Raw genomic sequence first — 20,986 nt, forward strand, 5'->3', positions numbered from 1 at the left:
TGATTTTTCTGCCTAAAAGAGGCACAATGATATTCACTCAACACTTACTTTGTGAAAGCCAGGAATTTGGTAACAAAACAAAGCAAACAAAATACCCAAGTGAAATGTCATTCATTTCAGGGCTGATTCCATGGAGGGAGGGGCAGGGCACACATACTCCCATCAATATCCCAGTGTAACATCCACTGGGTGGGTAGGATGGAGAAGAATTATAACTGTTGTAAATATTACAGAACTGCCACAAGTTCAATAATTGGTTCTGCAGGTTTTGAAACAAAAAGCTTATACTGCAAGAATGCAAACATCATGAAGAAAATTAAAAGGAAGCGATCCTTACCACGTCCAAGTTACCTGTGGCCCTCTCCTCCGGCATTTTGTACTCTCTCCCTGTGCTTGAGGATTTCAGAGAGAAGCACCAGGTGGGCAATGGTGAGTGAGGGGAGATGCTATCACTGGGGGAGAGTGGGTTTTTAGAGAAGACTTTCCAGACTCAGATAACCGTCCGCTAGAAATTCATCCACTGAACCCCAAGTGTTGGAGTCACGTTGTAGGTCTCCATCACCTGACTTTGAGTCACCGTATCTGGAGGCTGATACTCATAGATGAAACCATGATTTATTAGACTGCTTAAGGTATAAACCTCACTCCCAATGTTAACGTGTTTTAAGAACTTAACTTACCTGCTTAGGACATAGGAAGCAGAGTTGATAGAAATAAATGATATAAAAAATACTTACTGGCTCTCTCTTTTCTTCTTAAATGGGTCCATGAGACGCAGTGTGTCTCTGATGACGGCCACTTTCACTTCTTCATCGACAAGGCTGGGGACATTCTCAAACACCCCTGGAGAGAGCTTGAAGGGTAAGGATTCCATGTTACAGTGGAGAGAGTGGTTCAGCACCAACTGACCACCAGCACAAGCCCCAGTGGTTGTACTGTTAGAATTCTCTAAAGGCTCCCTTTAGTCTACCTGAAAAATGTCAGTTTCCTTTAACAAATCAACAAAATACATGAAGGGGAAAGACAGCACTATGTGTTTCTCATTATCAAAATGATACGTGTTCGTTGTAGAAAAATTGGAAAGAGGGCAGAGGGGAAGAAAATTAAAAGAATCCATATAGTCCCCACAAAACCCAGTATTAATCGTTGGTGTATTTCTTTCCAGTCTTTTTTATGCATTCTTAAGTGGCGGGGGGAATGGGGCGGGGGAGAAAAAGATAACCACTGTTAAATGTACTATTTATCTTAGTGGTTCAAGCATGTCGACATGGCTAAATCATATTCGTAGAATTTCAATTAGTTCATCTCCTGAGGCTAACTAATTAGTTCATGTCAAAACTGATGGAAAGGCTCAACTGCTTCTACATTTGCAGATCGTAAGAAGTGGAGAATGGCATGCTGGGAAGTTACCATAGGTCGGGTGGATCTTATATTAATAGATGATGTTCAGAGCTCAACAAAATTGAAATCATGTAGGCCTGAACAGAACTTTGCTGGGCAAATCTGAGAATGTCGAATCTCATTTAGCCAAGGGAGCAACAGGAGAGTGGGAACATTCGGTTGGATGGTAATATATTCAATGAGATACTCAAAATACTCACTTCTTGCTCGTGTTCGATTCTCATGCTGGGGTTTGCATTTACTTCAAGTAGTATAGGCTTCAGATTTTTCATGAGAAGAATGTCAAAGCCTAAAATCTGGGGCAGTATAAACATAATTCAGAATTACTCCCTTTAGCTGCAGTGTCTTTGCAGGAATCGAGTATGGTATTAGGGGAATCAAGGTGAAAATTAATTCCAACCCCACCCCCAGCCTGGGCCTTGACCCTGGCTTCTCTCGTCCACAGGCCCTCTTCCTCTGGATGTACTTGTCAGGCCAAATGGACAGCAGAAAATTTTATAGGGGCCTTGGTAATGGGATGAGGTCCCATGGTTCACTTCAGCACCATCGGTGTCATCTGAAGTGCGGTAGTAAGATGATGACCTCTTTCTTCTTTAACAGGTTTTTTATTATGTTAAGGATCAGTAGTAGTCCATCAATTTCTCCCTCTCCTTCTGTTCTCCTCTATTAAGTTGCTTCTTAGCTAGATCTCTACAAAACCCAAGGCTATCTTTCTTAACCTCGGGTATATATCAGCATCACTTAAGGACCCCTTTCAAAACCACTGCCCGTCCCCAGCCCACACCTATGAGTCAGAAACTTCCAGAGTGGAACGCAGGCAAATGTATTTTCAATAGCAAATCCCCTGGGTAATTCTGATAGACCCTCCTACCTAAGAGGAAGGGAATATTTATTAGGTGCCCACTAGGCACCAATTATGATAAAATGCACCAATTATTCAGAATCACGTTTAATCCTCATGACTGCGTATTTGAAGAAGGGATCATGCTCTCCATTTCACAGAACCAGAAACTGAGTCTCGGAGAGGCCAGTGGATTTCCTGAGACTGCCTCTCTAGTAAATCACAGAGCTGGACTTCACACCCAAGCAGAACTGGCTACACAGTTTGTGGGACCCGGTGCCAAGATGAAAATGCAGGGTCTGTTGTTCAAAAAGTATTAACAATTTCATGACGGTGAAACAGATCATTAAACCAAGTGTGGAGGCCTTTGGAGTGTGGGACACTGAGTGCACAGCCCACACGCCCATGCAGCCAGCCTGCATCCAAGGCTAAGTCCAGCATCATTGGCCAGCCGCCTGCTCTTGAATCTGGCCGGCTGCTGCCTCAGGTGAGGCTTTGTCTTCTGGCCTCTTTCAGTTCCTCACAGGCCCCATGATCAGGGTAAGCCACTGCTTGAAACAACCCTTTATTGAGATAACATCTCCTCACCCTTAAGACTGCAGGTGCTAATTGGATTCAGATGGACTATAAGGACACCAGATTCTTGGGAGGACTCTTATTATGTCCCTAGGAGGTGATAAGGTAGAAAGCTCCCAAAGTTCCCAAAACTAATGTGGAGAATAAAGGAAAGAAAAAAGATACAGCTGCATCTCCTCCTCTGTGGACTCAAGAAGAAAAGATGAGGGAAAATCCATTTACTTGTCTATACAGAATATGCACTAGTGAAATGATAATTATTAAACTGTAGCTTCATCCTTATTAACGAAATCAGAGCCCGAATGACCATTTCGGGGGCGTAATTCAAGATGAGGTTATTCTTCAGTAAAGGGCAATAAGGATGAAAAGTTGGGAAAAGTCATCCTCACTCTATTTTTCTTTCCCTGGTCATAAGAAGAAAGGAATGGAAATGCAGCAGAAAATGTTGCATGTATTACAGATCCGCTTAGTAATATATGACAAGTGGATATGAGTGATGAGGCCTTTAAGAGACTCTGGTGACATCATCAGTCTAACTTCAGACCTGGCCTGAGACACGTGATGTGATGAGGCTACAGAGAATGGAGGGCTGCAGTTTATCATCCTGAGTCATAGACGCTTACTTTCCGCTACATTAGAAGTTTGGACTTGTACTTCCTCAGCCTGGGGGACTCTTCTCAGCTCAGTGCACGGTGGTTTTATGCATTCACAGCTATAGGGAAGCTGGAGAAGGGGAGTGGCAAAACCTTAGCCACAGGGACCTGCACACAGCAGTAGCATCATATTTTCCAGAACCTAAACTTTGGTGCAGGTAGTTGAATGGGTTGGGTCTTGCACAGGAATGCTTTGGAGCCAGATTTGGGTTTCAATCCCAGCTTGGGCTCTCACACTAGCTGGACAGTTCTAAGCCCCAGTTTCCTCATCTGTAAAATGGGGATAGGAATAGTACTTACCTTAGTTCATTCATTCGTAAAATACTGACTGCCTCCTATGTCCCAGAAACTATTCTAGCTTCTGGAAATAAAGGAGTGGACTGGACATAGTCCCTGCCCTTATGGACCTTACACTCTAGTCGGGGAGACAGGAGCAAATAAAGTTAATGTGATGTAAAATACCTTGCACAGTACCTGACGCATAGTAAGTATTTAATGAAAGTCATCTTTATATTTTTTCACAAGTTCAAGGAAATGTGGAGCACCAATGGATCTCAAGAAGCAGAATCACAGAACCAGGAGGAGGGGTGCTATTATCATAAGATCCCAGAATGTCAGAGCTGGCAGAAAATCAGGAATTTATCTGGTTCAGAGTTTTTCAAAATGAGGTCCTTTTTTGGGAAGCACTGGGGAGGCCGGATCATACCAACTTTTACCTTTTTTTACATCCTGGGGTTCCCAGGGGAAAAGCATATATATATATTTTAAAACCTACTAAGTTAGTCTAGCACCCAATTTGCAGACTAGAAACCTGCAGCTTAGAAATGGGAAAACCTCTCTCCAGTTTGGTGGCAGAGTAGGAAATGCCAAATGGAGAAAGAGAACTTTTCAATTATGTGATACTCTCCACCCCTCCAAGTAATTCAGTCAGCAATTATGTGTTGCTACTTGAGGTGTGCCCTGGGGATTTAAAGATATCTGTCCTTCATCCCTTACCTCTAGAGGCTCCCAAAGCAAGTTGGGGAGAAAAGGGCCCCGAGCCATTAACTGTAAACTCATGCAAAGGCTCCAAACTACATTTCAATGAGAGGGGATTCCCTCCTGAGCCCCAGAACTACACAACCATCTGCACCCAGAGTATTCCCAACTGGAGGTCCCAGACTCCTCAGATCCAACATATCCAAACTCACTACCTGTGGTCAGCAGCCTCTAAGATGGTCCCAATGATACCATCTCCTGGTATTCGTACCCTTATGTAATCTCCCCTCTTTGAGTGTGGGCTGCACTTAGTGACTTGTTTCTAACAAACACAATAGGGCAGAAATGATGGCATATCACTTCCAGTATTAGGTTATGAAAAGACTGTCCCTTGCATCTTGGGATGCATTCTCTTATTCTCTCATTTGCTCACTCTGAGGGAAGCCAGCTGCCATGTTGTAACCTGTCCTATGGAGCGGCTGAGATGGCAAGGAACTGATGTCCCAGCCAACAGCCATGTGAGTGAGCTGGGGAGGGGATCTTTCCCCAGTAGCTTTGACATGACTGCAGTCTGGACAACATGTTAACTGTAGCCTGTGAGGGACTCTGTGCCAGCAGCAGTCAGCCAACATTTCTCCTTCCTCCTTTACATCTAGCTGCTCGCCAACTCTGTACATTCTACCTTCTAAAGAGATTTCGAGATCTGGCCCATCCCTTGTTGCTCCTAGTCTCGATCAAGCCTGCACCATCTTTCACCTGGACTACTTTAATACCTTCCCCATTAGTTTCCCTGCTCTCAAACTCGCCCCTCTAATTGACCTGGCACAAGGGGATGCCAGAGTAATTTTTATAAAAGGCAAATAAAATATTAGCACTCATCTGCCTAAAAAGCCCTGCTATAGAAGGAAGTCCAAGCTCCAGAACATGTCCTGCAAATTCCTCTATGCCCAGAGTCTGTCTCAGACTCTAGCTTTATTTTCTCGCACTCACTGCTGCACATCTTGGGCTCTAATTGTGCTAAACTATTGGTAGCTCTAGGATGCTTTACTGCTCTCTTTGTGCTCTTCTACTTAAAAGACAACTTTATTTATCAAATATTTACTGAGCACCTAACCAAACCCGAGGTACTATTCTAGGCACGGGGGATCAAACAGCAAATAAAACAAGGTATGTTTTAACTCCTGCCCTCTTAGAGCTTACATTCTAGGAGAGAGACCACAAGCAAGTGAATAATTAAAACAAGGTAAGAACATAGAGTGTGATACAGTGGATGGAGGGGAGAGTCTGGCGGTCAGGGAAGGCCTTTCTAAGAAGGTGACATTTGTCATCCCATTTTCTTCCGGTTTGCACAGTTTCTGATGAGAACTTGTTGGTTATTCTTTGCTCCTCTGAACATAATTTGTCTCTCTAGGTGCTTCAGATTTTCTTATCATCACTGATTTGATTATGATAAGCCTTGGTGTGTGTGTGCACACGTTGGTGTGTGTGGCCATTTCTTCAAATAGTCTCCTGTATCTTCCTTGTCTCTTCTGCTCAGGGAACTCCAATTACACATATGTTAGACCATCGATATTGTACCATAGGTAACTCAGGGTCTGTTCATTTATTTTTCCTGTCACTTTGCTCTCTCTGGTTCATTTTGAATAAATTCTATTGCTATGTCTTCAAGTTCGCTGAGCATTTCTTCTACAGAATCTAATTGGCTATTAATCCTGTCCAGTGAAATTTTCATTAGAGATATTTCCTTCCATTTGGTTCCTAGAAGTTCCATTTGGTTCTTTTTTAATAGCTCCATTTCTCTCTACATTAAGCTCATATTTTCCTTTAAATTTTTGTACATAGTTGTAATAGCTGTTTTAACATCTTTTTCCAACTAGTTTCATTATTTCTAATATTTATGGGTCTGTTTCTATTGATTTTCTCTTTAGGTATGGGTTGCCTTTTCCTGCCTTGTGGAATATCTAGTGGGTTTTTATTGGAAGCTGGACATTTAATGCTCAGTGTCTGGATTTTGCCTTCTTTTAAAAAGTGCTAGGTTTTTAGACAGTCAATTATTTGCAGATTATTTTGATACCTTCAAGGCTTATTATTCAAGCTTTACTAGGTTGGGCCTAGAGTAACTTTCATTCCAGGGAAGCTTCAGTCCATTAAGGCAGAACTTCTCTGGAGTCTCCACTGAATGCGTCCAGTAACCACCAAGCACTCTCCACACTGACTCTTTGGAGCTTGAACATCTCCCTGCTCTGTGTGAGCTCTGGAAGTAGTTCAGCTTCTCAGTTCCCTGCTCATTCTTTGCACAGCTTTGTGGATTAACCTTCCACATATGAATGGCCCAGCACTTGGCAAAGATGCACAGGGATCCCACACAGGTTCCTGGAGCTTTTCCTGGTTGGGTCCCTACCTTTCAGAATTCTGCCCACAGAATCCTAACCACCTCGGCATTCCTGAACTTTGATCTCCATTTCCTCAATTCACTGATATCACAAGGCTCTGTTCAGGTGCCCCCCCCGCTTGCCCATCTTCTGGAGATTGCCTCCAGACAGAAAGCTGAGGCAAACGTAGACACATCTTGGCTTTTTCCCCCCTTTCCTCGGGGATCACAATGCATAACTAAGTGTTGTCCAAAATCTGAAAACACTTAGTTCATGCATGTTGTGTGTTATTCTAGTTGTTTTCTAAAGAAGGCTAAGTCCAGTCTTTGTTACTCCATCATGAGCAGAAGCAAAAGACTTGGCGGGTGATGTATGAACAGGGACTGAATGAAGTGAGCAAATAAGTTATTTGAAGAGCTGAGGAAGAGCCTTCCAGGCAGGAGGAATGGCAAGAACAAAGGCCACTTCTGATAAACAGCAAGGACTGAGCAAGAGGGAGATAGGAGATGAGGTCAGATAGAATGACAGGGGACATATCACGCAGCATCTTGTAGGCCATGGTAAGGAGCCAGGATTTTAAGTGCAATGAGAAAGCCACTGGAGAGTTTACACAGGGAAGTAATTTGATCTGACATGTTTTAAAAGAATGACTTTGGCTACAGTGAGAAAAATAGGCTACAAGCAGCAAGGGTGGGAAAAGGAACACCAATTAGGAGGCTACTGCAGTGATACAAGTACAAGGTGATGGCTGCCTAGACTGGGATGGAAGCAGAGGAGTTGGTTAGAAGTGGTTACATTTAGGATGCATTTTAAAGTATATCCGCAAGAGCTGCTTATGGATTAAATGTGGGAAGGAGGAGAAAAGAAGAAATATTAAAACTGGGGGGCGGGGGGGTGTGGGGTTTAGTCTGAGTAACTGAATGCTATTCCTTTACTGAAATAGGAAAGACAGTGGGAGAGTAAGTTTGGAAGGGAAATCAAGAGTTTGATTTTGGACATGTCACGTGTGAGATGCCCACCAGAAATCCAAGTAGAAAAGTAAAGTGGGCAGTTGGATAGACCAGTGTGGAACTCAAGCAGAAGTCAAGACAGGAGATACAAATATAGGAGTGACCAGCACACAGCTGGTACTTAAAGCCATGGGGCTAGAAGAGATCGTTTAGAGAGCGACTGTAGACACGAGGAGAGGAGCTGGGATCGCCGTCACTGGCAGGCGCAGAAGAAGGGGCTGAGGAGCAGCAGCCGAGGGAGGAGGGACACCAGGAGGGTGTGCGGTCACTCACCGCTCTCTGCTTGGCAAATTCTTCTCCATGCCTTGAGCTCCAGCTGGAGCACCTCCTCCCTGGGAAGCCTTCCTTGACTGGGTTAACTGGCAAAGTTAACTGCTCCCTTTTCTGTGCTCTCCCTGCATCCTGTACATGCCCCCTTACAGCATTTATTACTCCCACGTGGCAGTCTCCCCACTACACTGCACCTCTTAGGGACAGACCGCATCTTATCCAGGGCCACACGGCCCGCAGCTAGCTCAGGGCTTGTCTCAGTGGGTGACCAGCAAATGTGTCTAGAAGAAAAAAAAAGCTTAAATGTCAGAAGTGGTCAAGGAAGGCTTTACAGAGAAGGTGGGATTTGAGCACCACCTTGTCAGCATTGGATTTCAAAAAGGAGGGAGAAGAGGAGAGAGCATGGCAGCCAAGACAGAACAAACAGGCAGAACTGGGGGAAACACCAATGATGTCCAGGAGACAGGAATCAGTTTTGTTCGGCGGGTTCGCGGGGCTCAGGGAGGACGGGGAAGCGAGGCTGGGGCCAGGCTGGGAGGCAACCAGTGCCAGGACTTGTTTCTCAAACTGTGGTCCTTGGAATACCGGCGTTCCATTAAGTTGGAAATGTGAATATTTCATGGTTTCCCCGTAAGTTCAAGGCATTTCTTCACAGACCAGTTGGAGAACGATTGTTGTTACAGATAACAAACAATGTAATAATAATGTCATTCATTAAGGGATTCCCACCTGCTGGAATTCCACACAGCTTTCTCTCATTCAGTCTCACAACAACTGTAAGGCCGGTCCAAATACAATATTATCTCTACTTGCAGATAAGGAAACTGAGGCAGAGAAAGGTTAACTTGCCAAGCTCTCCAGCTAGAGTTGCTGGAAGGAGGAGCTGGGGTTAGCTCAAGCCCGGGACATCCGAGAACAAAACCCGAGCCAGAGCGTGAGCCCCAGGCTGCTCCTTTGCCTCCTTCCCGTGGGGTGTCTGGGGGTGACGGGGAGGGAGGAGATCAAAAGAGCAAAGAAGGAAAAGGAGAAGCACCTCAGCCTTTAGGGAAGGTGCCTCCTCCCGATACAAAAGGGGAAAGGATCGCGGCCAAGGAGAAAAGTGGACCCGGAGCTAGAGGAAGATAGAAACCAAGCGATGAAATTGGGAAAGAATGTCCATGAAAGCTGAGCTAGAAACCTTTCCTCTGTGTGTGCATTTCTGCCACATGAATCATCTACACCCAGACGGACCTGGCTCTTTAAGCCAGGGTCACAGAGCTGCCCTCAAGAAGAATGACGGGGGATATCTTGCTGGGGCTGCCTGGGCAATGACAGGGGGACAGGCCAGAATGACAGGGCAGCCACGTTCCTAGGCAACAGATTACAGGAAACCTGCCCACAGCCTGGCTGTGCCAGCCCCTGCTCTGGGCCATCACGATTTCCCAAGTAGTTATTGCGGCTGTGATTGGAAAGGGGTCACGGTCACATGTTTAAGATAAATGTAATTTTCTTGGCTTTGAGTGTATGTCCGGGAACGCTACAATATGGGCCAGGCCCAGGCTACAAGCAAAACGGGTGTCCATGACAAAGAAATAATTCATTATGTATGCACAGAACATTAGAGTTCACAAAGCACTTCATCATCTTTACCTTGTGTGAGTCACACAACAACTCTGTGAGGTAGGTGAGGAAACTGAGGCACAGAGAAGTTAAGTGACTAATATAAAATCACACAGCAAGGCAATGGCAGACCATACGTTGTCCCTAAATCTTTGGGTTCCAAGTTAGTTCAGGTGCTTGAGACCCAAACTACCAAGTGTTTTAACAAGTGATAAGACTAAAGAAAGCAAGAGAGGAATCCAAGGAGAAAAAAAAAACTACTTTCTCAATCACTATGCATCTGAAATATATGATAAAACAGATTTTAAACATCTATCGCTTTATACCTTCGCCTTCATTACTTCACACTCCTCCAAAGAAGGCAGGTAGGGGATTCACAGAGAAAGCAACAGGCTCAGGGTGGTGAAGAAACGTGCCCGAGGTCCCCCCGCTGGGAAGAGGACAAGGTCCTCCGGGAGGGTTACTTCCGGCCTGTGCTCCTCTCCTGACCCCAGGCCTGGCAGCACTTCGTGTGGGCAAGCCGTGGAAAACGGTCACAGGCCTGTGGTTCCATTTGCTAGACGTGATCTGTCCAAACCAGTGGCTCCCTCCCTGTCGGCCCTCCAGTTGGGCCCCTGGTTCCACCCCATGGCCGCCGCATGCCGCCTGTCCACAGCAAGACAAGCAGCAAAACCACCGCCCTGGCCCTCCACCCTGCACCCTCGCTGTGCCAGGGCTCTGTGGCTTGGCCACGCATGCCGGCCCACATGATACTCCTGGAATAGCTGTCACTGTCGAACAGATGTGACCACACAGTCCCCCGGGATGACCCCTGGATGCCTCCAAGTTGCAACTCTCTCCTTCGCCCTAACCTTCTGACGGCTCAAGCCAGGACTTGTTTTCTCTGGTCCTGCCTCTAAGCTCTGCCCACTTCCCCTTTCTAAGGCCCTAAGCCACCTACCTGATGGCTGAGCTAGACACCCTGCCTGGGAACAAGAACCTGGAGCCAAGCGCCTAAGGACAGACCTCTGGGTGACAATTAGCCCTTCCTGGAACTGATCACTGCCTGAATTCCCCCTGCAAAGGCTTCCGCCAGCCTGCCTGAAAATCCCGCTGACGGGTGTCCAGCCGCCCGGGTCACCTCTCTGGATCTGGGGCCGCACCTTGGGACCAGCCTCCTCTTCTGCTGCTGAAGGAACACCCCACGCATCAGAGACGCTGCCCCACTGCCTCCCCTCCCTTCCACGCTACCCGTTTCTCTCCTGCCACAGTCTTAGGTAAAGGACCAGAAACAACTCGAATGTTCACTGACGGAAGGAGTGATGAACGCAGTGTGCGTATTTACAGTGGAAGCCCCAGCAGTGCAGACGAAAGAGCACCAACGACCCACTCAACACAGAGCGGAAGAGAAGGTTGCAGAAGACTATGGACTTGACCGTAGTATTTTTATAAAGCTCAAAAACAAGCAAAGCAAAATAATATACTGCCTAGGGACACATTCACGTATAATAAAAGGATTTTTTGAAGCAAGGAGATGATAAACCTAAAATTCGGGACCATGATTACCTCGGGGTGAGAAATGGGATGGGGGAGAAGCACAGTAATTGGGGATCTTGGGTTGGGAGGTGGGCTGGGGATGATGATTTGGTGGTTTTGCTTTGTAGCTTACATACATGTTCCATGTATTCTTTCTTATACACTAACTGCTACAAAATAACTATAAAGATTGGATGGAGAGGGTCCCAGAGGTGTTCCTTCGTACCGTCTGTTCCCTACTCCGGTTTATCTGGTGGCAGGAAACTGTGTGCCTACCAAGGGCCTGGACTCCGAGTCCCCCGCCACAACCTTCATGGCCAAAGGATCTGGAAGAATGCGCCACCCCCATTCCCATCTCCTCCCCGACCGCACACTGGCTTCGTCCTCTACCATCGCCCTGTCCCATCACCCCACGGGTCAGTAAGTGCAATGGACACTTTCCGTTCGGGTCTGACACGACATCTCAGCAGCGTTTGCCATGGCTGACCCCCGCGTGCTTCTTCTCCAAGCATTTAGGCTGCTTCCTCTCCTGACATCCCTTCTATGGCTCAAGCCACTTCTTCTTGGCCTCCTTTGCTGCCCCCTTCCCCCTGCCTGTCCCTTACTTGAATGGCAGTGCTCACGGGGGTCTTCCTGGCCTCTTCTCACCCTGTAGCCGCTCAGGGCTCAGTGACCATCCGAACGCTGATGTTCCCAATCTCTCTCCTGCCCAGATCTCTCTCTCCCAAACTCCAGGCCCAGATGCCCAATGTCCACCCAACCTCCCCACCTGGATGTCACGCAGGTCCTTCAAAGGCAAGTTCAAGTCCAACTCCTGCCCCCACTGCCACTACAAGCTGGTCCCCCATCGGTGGCTTCTCTCCATCCACCCAAGCGCCTAAGCCTGGGAGTTGGTCTGGGTTCTCCCCACGCCCCCCCTGCCACCATCTCTCCTCTGCCCCCCAGCCCCAGCCAATCACCAAGTCTGGCCATTCTACCTCTTCAATGGCTCTCAAATCTATTCTCTCCAACTCCACCAAGCCCTTCCCAATCCAAGCCAGCATCCTCTCTTGCTCGTAGGAAAGCAGTCGGCTCACCAGTTCCCCCCTCCACCCAGCTCCCAGTCTCCCCACAATCCACTCTCCACCCTGCGGCCAGTTGGTTCTTTGCAACACACAAACCTGAGTGCATCGGTGCCGGGCTAGCACCCTCCTGTGGCCCCTACTGCCCGTAGCTTTCCAGGACATACCTCCTACCTATCTCTTCCACCTTACCTTCCTCATCTCCCTCCATATCTCTGCCTCAAACCCCACCCTCCAGCCATACTCACCTCTAGGGCTGCAAACATCTCTCCCCTAGGATGCTTCGTCTCCCCAGCCCTATCCAGCCTCACCTGCTCCATCTAACTCTTACTCCAGGTTCTTAACTGCTGCTACTTCTGGGAAGTCTTCCCAGCCACCCTCATTCCCACTCAGAAAATGTTAGACGGTCCCCCAATCTCACAGCACCTGGTACACTTCCTACTCCATTCTAGCACTTGGGACACTTTATACTAATTGCTTTTTAAGTTATTTGTCTCCCACGATAGCAGCCTCTCTGCAACAGCCAGCAGGGACCTGACTTACTGCCTTGAACGGGGCCTGGCCCCCACTAAGCGGGTGGTAAAAATTGCTAGAAGAAAGAATGAACAAATGAACGGGAGGCACTGTGTTTTCCATACATCTCGTTTGACTCTTACAAGCGTCCTTTAAGGGAGGTACTCCTGGTTCCATTTTACAGGTAGGAAAATGGAAGTAACTTGCTCCAAATTACACAGCCAGCAAATAGAAAGCAGGAAGTTGGACCCCGGTTTCACACCAAAGCCCATGGCAGCAACAACCCCTCCATCCCTCTGGCCGTCCCACCCCATCCCTCATCCCACACGAGGCCAGGGAGCCCTCCAAAGGCCCCATCAAGGTCAAGAATTCAGGCTGGAAATTGGCGATGGTTACCTGGAAGCACGTGGGCCCCGGCCTCCCTGCGGGGATATCCGACTGGTAGAACACTCTGAGTTCTGGAGTCAGGGCAATGACAGTCTTAATCACCAAGGAGATGATATCAGACCAGACCTTCTTGATGTCAACACCCTTGGAAGACAACCTACAAAGAATGCTAGAGAAAGTCCTTTTGCTGCCTGTGCTGGTACTGTCCGAATGGACAAAGTTACCGCTATGGATGTTCAGTGAATAGTTGGTCAAATGCATAAAGATGTGGTGCAGGTTTCTGGGGTGAGGCTCCTGATAGGGCTCTGTACAAAACCGCGAGAGTCCGTCTTTGGCTATGTAAATCTCTAAGGGCTCTAAGGACTTTAGTAGGACATACAGACGGATATCAAACTTGAGCTTGTCGATAAGGAGAGGTTTGCAGACGTACTCCTGGACCACCGCAGGCCTGCTCTGGAGGGTCCCTGCCAGGCGGATGTCACTGGGGTCTTTAATGAGGTAGATTCCGTCACCCTGACAACCACTATCAGGTTTCACAATAAAAGTGGGCTTCCAGGAGGGGTCCCCATCTTTCACCATTTGAACCTGGGGGGAGAAAAAGGATGGTTAGCACTGTATTCTTGTCCTCTCTGGTCCCTCGAGACACAGCAGGACCTCGTCAAATGTTTGGTGAATGAGTGAAAAATACAGGCCCCACCTATGTGAGGACTCACTCAGCACCTACCAGGGAGGTAAAAACTGTACTAGGCACTGAGGCAGTGACCTAAAAACTGCCCCAGATCTTGTCCCCCACAGTCCAGCGGATTTTCAGTCACAGGACCTGGGTTTGAATGCCAGGTCTTTGCCGGTTATTAGCTCTAACCCTGAGCGAGTCATCTAACCGATGACGGTATAGTGATGGTGATGATAGCCTAGCACTATCTATGATGCCGACCATGTGTGGCGACTACACGAGGCACTTTACAGAAGTTATTTCCTCTAACCCTCACAGAACATACGGTTGTTCCCTTTTCATGGTACAGGAAACCGAGACGGTACCGTACTTGTGAAGAGCACAGGCCTGGGAGTCAGACTGCCTGGGCTCATATCCTGGCCCTGCTACTTACTGTGTGACCTTGGGCAAGTTACTTATCTGTGCCTCGCTCATCTGTAAAACAGGAGAAAGATTGTTCTGAGGATTAAATGAGATGATAAATGCAAAGGGCGAAGCCCACAGAACCTGACACATGAAAGGCAGCCATAAAGCCTGGCTAGTGCTATTTTTTAAAGATGAAGTAACTTGCCGGTAGACTGAGGGGCAGAACTGGGATTGGAATCTAGATCGAGGGCTCTGAAGTGCTTGCGCCCTCCTCCGTACTTCCATGTCTCAGTTTCCTCGTTTTAAAAATGGGGGTATAAAAATCTTTCCTCCCTGGGTCATCGTAAAGAGGAAATCGACTGAAATGTGCACAGGGTGGAACACCACACTACACAGAAGGGCGGCACGGGAGCTGTTAGTTTACCATCTATATCTCTCATTAAGTTCATCATGACTCAGCCAATCCTTTAATCTGCTGAGACCTTTTGAAACCGGATTCTGTCATCCTAAGATTTGCTCTCCTCCTAGCTCCAGGGCAGCAGGACACCCACAGAATTACCCTGGGCACTTGACCAGTGCAGTTAAGTCTGGATCTGCGGGTCTGCGTCACTCCACACACACCCAGTTGCCCCGGACGCTTGTCCTGGCGGACAAGCTGGAGGAAATTTAAAGGTGAATTTGAAAGACGGAGCGGCTCTCTCTGCAGCTTCTGGTGTGAAAGAGCCCCTGAACAAGCTTTCCTTCCTTTCTGAACCCTAACTCAGAGCGGTGCCGGCTTGCCCCAGAGCTGGACTCGCACCGGATACGCACCTTTGCTGCGTAAGCCCAACCCAGGACAACTGTGTTCTGGGTTTTACTTATCTCTCTGACCAGCCTATATTTCTAAGTGAAGCTTTTGCCAATTCCTTGGGCACTATCAGTTACTCCGGGCTTGTAAAAGATCTTTAACAATGGAGAAACACTTAAAGCTTTAATAATGGTCCACACCAACTGTTTCCCCTTGTCAGCAGGATTCGAGAATGGAACTTCACAGGAGATCAATGCCAGCCTCCCAGGGCCCTCCACGGAGCCTTCTTTGCGACAATGACCTTGATGCTTATGTAGTTATTTAATATTCACCTGAAGCATTCATACATTTGGCCCTTTACAGTAAATATAAACGTACTGGAGAAATGGCAGTTATGGATCAGGAAGTAAAAAATGTCAAGTTTGCACTAATGGGTAATTTTTCCCTCTGGAAAGCTTTTGCTATGCTGAAGACACTAACGGTTCAATATATTATTGGCTGCAATATTTTCTCCTTTGAATTCAGGGCATATGCCTTAAATAAATTAAACTACATGGTCAATAGTCTCTGTCATTCGTTGCATTACTGAATATTTTTTCTGCTCTTTGCCAGAGTAGAGCCATACAAATCAAGGTTATTAATACTAATAGAATCACTGAATTTTTAGAACTGGAAGGATCCTCAGAGATCAATGGTATCTAATCCTCTCATAATTCAAACAGGGAAGCTGAGGCTCAGAGAGGTGACATAACTTGCCTTGGGCTCCCTAACTGGCTAGTGGGAAGGTTAGCATGAGAACTGAAGTCTTTTTGACCTCACGGCAGGTCCTCTGTGCCATCTTTTCCTCTGCTGAGGTAAAATTAAAGGTTTCTTTTCCCTGAATACTAGAGGAAAGATTCTCTTAATATAGCAGACAGTATCTGAGCTCTGGCCTCACTCTGCACAGTTTGGTCCCGGAGCATGGCCTTCTTGGAACTGTAACTGTAGATCCTGAGTTGGCCAGGCCTGCCTCAATGCCAGATCTTCTGTCTGGGTTCGTGGCTTGGTCTACTACAGGCACCATTTATGGGAAAACTTCATAGCTGTTCTGCATGTGGTTCCCAAAGCCACCAGACCCTTCAGCAACTTCTATTTTCAAAAGAGAAAAAAAAATTCCAGAATTCACATTCACTTTCCTCTGAGGTTTTACTCAAGGGTGACCCCTCCTCATGGGCCAGAATCTAAAGACAGTCTATATAACTAGGCCCCAGCCCCAGAAATTCGGATTTTCTAGATCTGGGATGAGACCTGGGCATGTGTATTTGGGAAAAAGCATGACAGGTAATTCTGACGTTCACTCCGTTTGAGAATCGCTGGACTAACGTGAATTAAATAAAAATACAGTCTGGGCCCAACGCATTGAATGAAGTTTTATGCATTAATGTTAGCCTGAATGTGAGGAAGACTTGCAATTGGGTTACAGCTGATGGTATCGCCAGTTTCACGCAAACATACTCTTGGATGTGAAATTCATCATCTTGTAACTGTATGCACGGAGAGCTGAGAGAGATGCAAAGAGGATGCAGTGACCTGATTGCCAGGCACTCATCGGCCCTGTTGAAAATTTTTATGTCTTTTACTGCCCTCTAGTGGATATTGAAGAAATGTGACTGGGAAAGACCCCCATTCAAAATTCGACTCTTCTTAGCAGTAAGATACTCTATTAAGATGTTAAAATATGATATTTGTCTTTCTCTGTCTGACTTGTATGTGGAATCTAAAAAAAAAACTACAAATGAACTTATCTACAAAATAGAAATAGAGTTACAGATGTAGAAAACAAACTTATGGTTACCAGGGAGTAAGGGAGTGGGGAGGGATAAATTGGGAGATTGGGATTGACATATACACACTACTATATATGAAATAGATAACTAATAAGGATCTACTGTATAGCACAGGGAACTCTACTCAATACTCTGTAATGACCTATATGGGGAAAGAATCTAAAAAAAGAGTTGAGATACAGATAGACAGATAGATGTAACTGATTCACTTTGCTGTACACCTGAAACTAACACAACATTGTAAATCAGCTATACTCCAACAAAAATTTTTTTAAAAGAAGATGTTAAAATAGTCTTAAGGAAGCACCCCCACAAAAAGTTCCCTCTGTATTACTGTTAAGGTAAGCTCATACTTTGAATAAACTCATCTCCAAAATGCCATGGTTGGCCAAGGTCACACTCAGTTCTTATGCTGTCTGTCCCTTAAATATATTTCAAGCGTTCTCCCTAATACACAGACTGGGCTACCTGTTAAAATTCTCTCTCAGTCTGTATAAAACTTTTAAAATCATGGGCAACATGAGTATAAAATCCTGTAAGTATATACCACATAAAATTAGCAACTTTTATATTCTTCACTGTGTGTTTTTCCGTATTTTCCAAACTTAACCATTAGGAAAAAAAAATACAAGTGGCAACAGTAGGTAGCAGCAAGTATCTCTAATTATATTTTCATAAGGAATAGCTTTTGGCGAACAAATATTTGAACGCCCATGTTCATTGCAGCATTACTGAAGACAGCCAAAAGGTGGGAGAAACCCAAATGTCAATTGACAGATGAACGGATAAACAAAATGTGGTACATACATACAATTGAGTATTATTCAGCTATAAACAGGAAGGAAATTCTGACATACGCTACCATGAAACTTGAAAACATTACGCTAAGTGAAAGAAGCCATCACACAAAAGGACAAATACTGTATGCTTCCACTTGTATGAGGTACCTACAGTAGTCAAATTCATAGAGACAGAAAGTGGAATGGTGGTTACCAAAGACTGGGAGTAGGGAGGAATGGGGAGTGAGTGTGTGATGGGTAGAGCTTCAGTCTGGGAAGATGGAAGAAGTTCCGGAGACGGATGATGGCTATGGTTGTACAACAATATGAATATACTTAATACTACTGAACTGTACACTTCAAAATGGTAAAGATGGTAAATTTTACGTTATGCGTATTTTACCACTGTTAAGTTGTTTAAAAATTTAATTAAAAAAAGAAAAGAAATAGCTTTTGGTGAGTTCGAAAGAATACTGAAGTGAAAACCAGAAAATCTGGATTCTAGTCCCAATTTAGTCAGGTAATTTCTGACTGTGCGACTGTGAGAAAGTCACCTAACCTCCTGGGCTTTGTTGTACTCACCTATACAATAAAGGGGGTCACACTGAGGTCCCTGGCTTCTGCCAGCGAACAGGTTCTGAACAATGATTTATCTTGACATCACCACAGTGGACGGCTGTGTTACAAACACGCAAGTGACATTGATCAGCAGAGGGCTGATACTGGGCTGCTGTGATCAGCGCATTGGGATGCCGTACACGAGCAGGAGCTCTGCATGGGAGATTCATGAGGCACTTGAGGAAGTCAGCTGGGCATCTGGGAGAAGCAAGCTAAAATATTTCAGGAGAGAAATTCAGCCACCGAATACCAAGCCACAAAACATTAGTAGTAGCGAGGGGCGGGTAAGAGGACAATTGCTGAAGAAATACCATGTCTGCAATACCAGGGAAGTCAAAGCCAGTTAGAGCAGTCCTCTGTCACGCGGGTGGATTTGCATCCAATCTTAGCAACTGAGACCCTTGGTGTCACAGGCACAGGGGGCAGATCTTCGGCAAAAACAAGCCTCTGGGAGACAAGCAGATGTCACAAAGTACATGCTGGACAGGGGGCAGGAAGCAGCCCCTTCCAGCCTCAGCCAAGGCAGCCTCGCACCTGGTGGAGGCAAATTCCTACTCCCAGTGTGCCAGGCGATTTCTGAGGCAGGCGAGAAGGAGACGCTCTACAGTCAGGTTTCCGAGGGCCAGGCAGGAAGGGGCAGGGTGGGAGATGGACAGGTGAGGCGGGGAGGAAGAACAGGTAACGTGCTGCCGGGGTGCGGTTTTGCGAAGGCAGGAGAGAGCCACATACGTTCCGATGGCTGGAGAACAGCCAGCGAGTGGAGTGGGAAGCGCCCTGGAAATCCCACTCGGGAGATTTACAGAGGCCAGATCACCACAGCAAAAACAACAACATTAGCACACACGAACGGGGACTTCCTATGGGTCAGGTGCTGTTCGAAGTATTATCTCATTTAACCCTCTACAACTCTATTTTACAGATAAGGAAACAGAGGCCCAGAGAGGTTAAGTAACTTGCCAAAGGTCACACAGCCTAAAGGATGTGGAACCAGGTTTTGAATGCAGGCACTCAGTTTCCTGAGCCCATGTCTAGAATGAATGCGGGATGTGTGTGAAGTAGGGCAATGGAAGAAGATCAAGCTTGGGGAGGAGGCAGGGCCTGATAGGAAGGGTCTTGAATATCATTTTAGGGGAGTTTGGACAATGTCGCAAAGTGATGGTGAGCCCCTGAAGGGTTCTGAGAACTTAATTACACAATTTGATGTGTTCCGGAGAAACATCCCTCTGGCTGGACTGGAGTGGGTAGACACGGTGGGCAGAGAGGACGAGCCTGAATGGACGCCGGCAGGGTGGGTAGGAGGAAGGAGAGAGGTCTGGTGTGGTCAGGCCCCCGGATGACGGAGGAAGCCTCCGTGATGGACCAGGTTACACAGGGAAAGTACAGAGAGGGAGAGATGAACCTGGGAACGAATGCAAGGCGGGAACGGGCAGAAAAGATTCCCAGACACCTTGTGTTTGTACTTGATCTGTAGGCAACTAGTGGATTTTCAACCACTGGGTGACATGGCACCCATATCACTCTGGCGTCCGTGAGGAGGATGGTTTGGCAGGGAGGAGACTAGTTGCAGGAAGATACAGGGCCATCCAAGGCCCGAGGGCCTGAGCTGGGCAGTGGCGCCAGGGCTGGGATGCAGAAATGGTACAGAGGTGGATTCGGGGGCAGCTGGTGGCTGGATGGAGGTGAAGGGGAAAGAGAGGGTTGTCAGCAGGGTGGGGGGGATGGTACCATTTACAGATTTAGGGGACACAGGAAGAGGAGCGGGTCTGGGGTTGGGGGGAGTGGGGAGATGAGCAGCTCACCTCATTGACTACTAATTGAGCACCTGTAGCCACAAAGCCAGTTTAGGATTTTACGTCACCTCCTCCCTCAAGCCGCTCACTGTTCATCGGAACAGGACTGTGTGATCCAATCACTCATATAGATGGTTAATGTTGATAACGGTGACTCTCCCCGTGTTAGCAAAAATAACAACCGCTGTCTGGCAGGCCTGAGACTCCGAGATTAAACGCAGACGTGGAATATGGTGAACGGAAGGAAGAGTGTCCAAAGAAAACCCTCAGGCCAGTGGTTAGCAGCGGAGCCATGGGCCCCATGGGAGTAACTATCACTGCACCTGTCAAACACTCCCCCACTCCCTGGCTTTCCAAGAGGTCCAATTAAGAAAACCTAAATGGTAAAACAAAACAAACAACAACAACCAAAAAAGCCTGTTTGTTTTATCACTGATGAGTGTCCTGGATTTACTTGAACAGTTTAAAAGAAATAACGTTAATTATGCCCAAGGAAGTACAGCGGATCACTCACGTGCAACTCCTCGGCAGTGTGGCTTAAAAGGCCCTCCTTCCTTGTCCGGCCCCAGCTCAGGTGCATCTCAGCAGCCTCATTTCCTGCCCCTCCCGCCCACCCCTCTGCACGACTCGGCCCCAAAGGCCCAGCTCAAAGATTCCCGCTGAGAACCCTTTCCTAGCCCATAACCCTCCAGAATGGCCCCTCGAGTCTGTCCTCTGTGCTCCCGTGGCTGTGACACCTTAACCCGTCCATGGCAAACACCCCCATCACACCGTAACGTGACTGCGTGTGTGTCTTCAGGTCTACAGCTATGGTGTATTACAGCTGCATCTTTAAGCATATTGTGGGAGCTAAGACTCCGAAGCCCAGCGCTGCTGCCCCTTACTGGCTGTGGGCCCTCGACAGTTCTCTGACCCCTCTGTGCCTCCGTTCG

At 46.9% G+C, this 20,986-nt stretch overlaps 1 protein-coding gene across 5 annotated transcripts in view; it reads right to left on the reverse strand.

Annotated features, from left to right (window-relative positions):
- TTLL11 (tubulin tyrosine ligase like 11) overlaps positions 1-20,986 on the reverse strand; it is a 269,679-nt gene that overhangs the window by 160,589 nt on the left and 88,104 nt on the right. For 4 of the 5 annotated variants that reach the window (XM_089913700.1, XM_022578815.3, XM_022578816.3 and 1 more), the window contains exons 4-6: positions 13,186-13,761; positions 1,602-1,697; positions 738-853 (exon numbers count right to left, since the gene is read on the reverse strand). In XM_089913700.1, the coding sequence (XP_089769826.1) occupies positions 738-853; positions 1,602-1,697; positions 13,186-13,761 (788 nt within the window). The remainder of the gene's footprint in view (positions 1-737; positions 854-1,601; positions 1,698-13,185; positions 13,762-20,986) is intronic. The other variant, XM_089913702.1, reaches the window with a different exon arrangement.

The sequence above is a fragment of the Delphinapterus leucas genome, chromosome 6, assembly GCF_059928025.1.
Source record: "Delphinapterus leucas isolate spDelLeu-1000000601 "Yukka" chromosome 6, BTC_Dleu_Yukka2, whole genome shotgun sequence".
NCBI classification, from domain to species: Eukaryota; Metazoa; Chordata; class Mammalia; order Artiodactyla; family Monodontidae; genus Delphinapterus; species Delphinapterus leucas.